The sequence below is a fragment of the Ascaphus truei genome, chromosome 5 (assembly GCF_040206685.1).
Source record: "Ascaphus truei isolate aAscTru1 chromosome 5, aAscTru1.hap1, whole genome shotgun sequence".
NCBI lineage: Eukaryota > Metazoa > Chordata > Amphibia > Anura > Ascaphidae > Ascaphus > Ascaphus truei.
Window position 1 is genome coordinate 238,967,128 of NC_134487.1, and position 6,000 is coordinate 238,973,127.

Sequence of the window (6,000 nt, forward strand, 5' to 3'; positions counted from 1 at the left end):
AGTCACCCATGCAGTCACCCTCCCAGGCAGGCAGTCAGTCACCCAGGCAGGCCGGCAGTCAGTCACCCAGGCAGGCCGGCAGTCAGTCACCCAGGCAGGCCGGCAGTCAGTCACCCAGGCAGGCCGGCAGTCAGTCACCCAGGCAGGCCGGCAGTCAGTCACCCAGGCAGGCCGGCAGTCAGTCACCCAGGCAGTCACCCACCCAGGCAGGCAGGCAGTCAGTCACCCAGGCAGGCAGGCAGTCACCAAGGCAGGCAGGCAGTCACCCAGGCAGGCAGTCAGTCACCCACCCATGCATAACCCCCTCCCCCCCAGGCCCTACTTAACCCTCCCCCCTCCCCCGAGGCCCATACTGAATCCCCCCCAGGCCTTTTGTCACATTGGCTGTTGCATTGGGTATCTTTGTCTTTTGTTGAAAATATAAAAATAAACCGATTGCATTGTAATGTTTTTTTTCCGTATTACAATAAGAAGAAAACAGTTAAGTAACAGTAGCATGCTAAAAAATATTTTTCTGTGGTAGGTGCACTATGGGTTCGGGGGCGGGGGGAAGGTCTGCTCCTTTCATTTGTCCTGGGCCCCATGATTTCTGTTGGCGACCCTGTGTATGGGGGTTATTGGCTGTGTAGTAGAGGGTGCCGCAGGGCAGCATGGAGGTGCAGCTGCTTGTATAGGGCAGTCAGTACTGTTGCAGGGTGGGATGGAGGTGCAGTGACAGAACAATATATTTACATATTTGTCCTTATTTGGTATGTAACCCTGTTTATGTAATTTACATATCTCTGTACCCCCATTGTACCGCGCTGTGGAATGTGTTGGCGTTTTAGAGCTACAAATTCCTCAAAATGCAGGTCTCTAGGATAGAGGTACAAAGTAGAGCTCTACTCACAAATTCACAATGCAACACTTCCTTTATAGTAACACGCAAGAACAGAGGAGTAACAATGTGTCAGGTCTCATATGGAAATTTCATCATAGGACCTGAAACGTTGTTCCTCCTCTGTTCTTGGCTGTTACAATAAATGAAGAATTGCATTGTGAACTTGTGAGTAGTGCTCTACTTTGTACCTCTGTCCTAGAGGAGACCTGCATTTTGAGGAATGTGTTTGTCTATGTTGTGTTGGCTTCACAAGCGGAATTCTCCTCGCCTGAAACTATTTCCCTGCACTTTGGAACGGTGCTTGAGAGCTGACCTCCTCTAAGTATATTATGGCGCTTTAGAGCTAATACAGTATATTTTTTTCCTGTCCTTTTTCTTCTTTGGACCTAGAAATCCCGGTTTGAGACCTATGTGAAGCTGCTGGCCTTACGCATGCAGAGCGGTTGCGACAATCTGAACACCTGGGAGTCTATGCTAACGGAGCCCGACGGTACCCGTGAGGAGGGCATTGGCTTAAAGAGGTCCCACTCCAGCCCTTCTCTCAACCTAGAGAGCTCCCCCGTGGTGATCAAGGTCAAACGCAACATCTCCGAGCGTCGCACCTACCGTAGGATCATCCCCAAGCGCAATAAAAACCTTGTGTGACCATGGGACCTTCTCCTCAGGAGGACAATAACCCTTTCTCCTGGCCTCTGTCTCCTGAGGGCTTCATTTTGGTAATCATCAAGAGATGAGGTGCAGTCCATAGGCCGCCTGGTGCCCTGTTACTGAAGATTAACTACTAGAGTCACGCTCTGGAAGTGAACGGTGGGAGACACTGCGGAAATATGGGAAAGATCTTCAATGAAAGGAGGAGGTGCCCTTTAAACAGCTTCCAAATTTCGAACCCTTATAATTAAGCACAAGGGAATCCTATGGGATTACAAAACTGTAGAATGATGTTTTAGAACAGGTAGGGGTCAAGATTTCATGTTAAGTAGCAGAAATGGTCAGTTTAGCTGCGCTGAATGGTTCTTATCCATTGTCAGCTTCTAGTTATCTATGTATGATCTGTACAACCTTTAAGAATATCGATCACAAAGACTGAATGTACGGTTTCACCATGAGCATGCGATTTATCCAAATTCTCACCACTTTAGAGAGATGGGAGCTACTGGCTGTGCTGCTCACTTTGCTCAGTATCTCTTGCAGTTGTGTCAGGCGCACTTCCAGCCTTCGCCTCTGGGTGGCACTCTTGGCCTGTGTCATAAGTAACTTCTAATGCTCGAAGACTATGGGGTTTATTCACTAAAGTGAATTAGTGCCGATCAGGATTCAAGTTAATGGGAGTTTCTGTGTGTTGGTGCCTAATTGACTAATCCTAGTGTAAGTGGAGTAGCAATGTGTTAGAATGAAGGGAAACTGCAAGGGATTTTGCAGTTAGAGCCAGTGCGTGTTTGTTACATACAGTATGGAGCAGAGAGCGTGCCTCTGACCAAAATCCCTTAATTCTATGTCACTGCACAAACCTTCTTCCTGGTGGGATGGCAGTGCCTGTGTCCTGGTAGGAAAGATGTCCTTGGAGCAAATGTGAAACTGGTATAATACAGAAGCACAATTAGTTTGTGTTCTGTATAAAAATTGTGTTGTACAGTGTACACTAAAGATAACAAACTGGAGTAATCCGCAGGCAAATAGATAGTTAATCCCAGCAGTGCTGGACTCCGGTTTAAGGAAGGAGCTAGCACATTGACTGACTCTATGGGGGATATTCTAGTAGCTGCGAGTTAGTCATTCCAAACCGTGCATTCTGACATGGTCATAAATAGCAGATTAAAACTAGCCAAAAATCCGTATTCTGTATTGCAAATCATATAGTTTAAACCGCGTCTATAAAAAATGACAAACCGGACGGTTTAACAGCCAAAACGCAACGAAGCGAAGGTGGGTTTTGCTGAGATATTATATATCTGGATGGAAATCGCAATACCAATCTCGCCACTCTGAAGGAAGCGGCGGGGGGAAACTAATTATTAGAAGCGATGTTGCATTTTGCACTTAACGGAGCTATTAGATTTCAGCTAGTAGTCCAAAAATACAAGTTTGAGCCTTTCTGGTCATTCCACATGTGTTTGCACAACCATAATGAAACCGCTTCTAAAAAAGCCTTTTCTGAACGGTTTGGACATGCGAGAAGGGCTTACAGAATCGCAAAGCATGCCAATCGGAAAAGGTTCTTTTGACACGGATTGGCACAAATTGGAGCTACTAGAATATCCTCCATTGAGTTGTCCTTCCAATGTCTTACTTAATGTTAGCCAGTATCACTATTTATACAGTATGGGAGTTTCACTTATAAAGAAGACAGTGTCCCTTAAAAGGAAGGTAGTGTCATATGGGGAGTCTGACTCATTGAAAGGCAGTGTCACCTCTTATATGGGAGTCACGCATGGGAAGGCGGTGTCACTCATTGGAAAGCAGTGTCACTCATGGGAAGGAAGGTAGTGTAATCCCTTATGTGGGAATCTGACTAATCTGATGGCAGTGTCACCTCATATGGGATTCTCACATACAAGGCAGTGTCACTTCTATGGGAGTTTCACTTGTGGAAGCCAGTGTTACTCTTTATATGGGCGTTTCACTCACTGCAAAGCAGCGTTACTCATTGGAAGGCGGTCTCGTTTTATGGCGAAACATAGACTTGAACTTGATTGCAGCAAAACCCCACAAATATACGCGCTTACACAGCCTAAAAACTGGAGATTACTGAGCTTGTCTTTGGTACTATTTTTATACGATGATCATCCTTTTAAATCCCAGTAACTTGTTGTTCTGTTTGTATTTACCCCCCCCCCCCTCCCCCTTTTTACTTTACTTTCACAAGATTATTTTGCCCATTGTGTGTCAGTGAAGGACTTCCTGTTAAGGCAATATGAGGACGAGGTGATGCTGGTGTTGTTGATGTTCTTTTGATCATAAGATGTATCAGTTTCTACCTCCAGACTAATCCTTTTTTTTTTTTTCTTTTTTTCCCCATGTTAAAAAACAAACACAAAATAACCAGCCGCTATACCCAAGATGGTGATATTTTTCTAGATAACAGATCAACGTCAAATAAAAGAAAACCATTTAACTGCCAGAATAGGCCACAAAACATTGCATTACACTCCCACTGTCTTTACCTTGCTGCTTGCTCAGTCACCACCAGAGCCTGGCTTCCCCGTCTTACTCTCCTCGCTGTGCACTTTTTACGAACTGCAATTGTAGGTGGTTTTCTTTCTGGCTTGGGCAATGTATAATTAAAGGAGCAATTGATGCCCTCTTTTATTTATTTTATTTGTTTACCGTAGGATTGAAGCAGGGGTTCTCCAGAGCTGAACCCAATTTAATTTCTGCTCTGGTGACCCCCTGCTTCCTGAGATACAGACCTCCGTAGTGGATGACCGGTATCGCGGCAAAGTTTAAAGCTTGCGTGTCATGCGAGCTAATAGGAAGCTGCACCGGATAACGTCATGGCTTCTTTTTGGACCTTTTAAACTCTGCCATTATGGGAATCCCTGCCAGTCAATCGGCGTGGCTACCGGCACCCCTTCGGAGGTCTGTATCTCCAAAAGCAGGAGGTCCATGGTGCTGAAATAAATGGGGTTCAGCTCCGGAGACCCTGCTTCAATCCTATGTTAAAAAGAAAACAAAATTTGCATGCTTCAATTGCCTCTTTAAGGAAATAAACCTGCTGCTGGACCCTCTAGTAGCAAAGGGAGTAACAAGCGTTTACCAGCTGACACAGGTGCAAGCAGAAGGAACAACAAAAGTATTGTGTGTTTAGGGACTGTTAATATTTTATCCCCCGAATGTCTAAACATGGAGCAATGCAGAGGTTTATGTACAGTATGTATACGTAAGGGCAGTGACTTCACAATGCACGGAGCTCGGAAAAAGGACATTTGTTTTCAGAACACGCTCCATGTGCGATACTTTGTGCAACTCACCTTCACCCTGCATCTCAGGTACTAAAGAATAGATTGTAAGCTCTTTGGAGCAGGGGATCACGTCTCCTAGATTTTGCACTGAAAAAAAAAAAATACAATAAATGCTATGCAAATAAATTAGTGATGTAATGTTGTATGTACGGGGACAGTATGCCCAGGACATACTTGAAAACGAGAGGTAACTCTCAATGTATTACTTCCTGGTAAAATATTTTATAAATAAATACATAAATAAATAAACAGAGGGACATGCACTTTGTGAAATATTCAGAGGTGACTGCCCCAGACTTCTTCCCTATAAAGCAATTGAGTATGTATGTATGTGAGACTCTCTCCTTCGCCCCCCCCCCCCCCCCCCCCCACCACCACCCCAAAATCAAGAAGCCTACAGGACCATGGATGGAGAACCAGGTGAGTGTTGAAAATTTCTTATGTTGAGCACAACTAGGTGGTTTATAAATGAAAAAAATGCTTAGTATCCACATGATGTTTGACAGTTAGTTTAAGGAGTGTAATTAGAAACTCCGACAGCTTGCCCAGGGCTAGAGTCTCCACCTGGAACCCGCGTTGTTCAGAAAGGAGGAAGTGTTTTGCTTACCCCTTTCAGTGGCCCTGTTAAGTCGTCGCCTCTCTCATATACACACACTTCCTCGCACTTTCCCCCTTCTATCTGTTTCCTCCTCTCTCTCACTCGTCCCTCTTTCTCTCGCACACTTTCCCCCTTCTCTCCATCTCTTCCCCCTTGCTCTCACATCTTTCTCTCTCTCACTCTTGTAAGCTCCTCGGAGCAGGGACTCCTGTTCCTTAATGTTACTTTTATGTCTGAAGCACTTATTCCTATGATCTGTTATTTATATTATCTGTTATTTATTTGATTACCACATGTATTACTACTGTGAAGCGCTATGTACATTAATGGCGCTATATAAATAAAGACATACAATACAATACACTCTTTCCCCCTTCTCTCTCGCTCTTTCCCCCTTCTCTCCCAATCTCCCCCCCCCTTCTTTTTCTCTCACTCTTCCCCCTTCTTTCTCTGACTATCCCCTCCTTTCTCACCCGCCCTCCCTTTCTCTCACTCTTTGCCCTTCTCTCTTATTCTCCCCTTCTCTCTCTCTTCCGCCCCCCCCCCTTCTCACTTCCCCCTTT

The 6,000-nt window shown here is 45.1% G+C and overlaps 1 protein-coding gene across 6 annotated transcripts in view; it reads left to right on the forward strand.

The window, feature by feature from the left end:
- LOC142495813 (PH and SEC7 domain-containing protein 1-like) overlaps nt 1–5,010 on the forward strand; it is a 35,279-nt gene extending 30,269 nt beyond the window's left edge. For all 6 annotated transcript variants that reach the window (XM_075601807.1, XM_075601804.1, XM_075601805.1 and 3 more), the window contains one exon: nt 1,271–5,010. In XM_075601807.1, the coding sequence (XP_075457922.1) occupies nt 1,271–1,525 (255 nt within the window). In that variant the 3' untranslated portion in view covers nt 1,526–5,010. The remainder of the gene's footprint in view (nt 1–1,270) is intronic.
- The last annotated feature ends 990 nt before the right edge of the window (nt 5,011–6,000 follow it).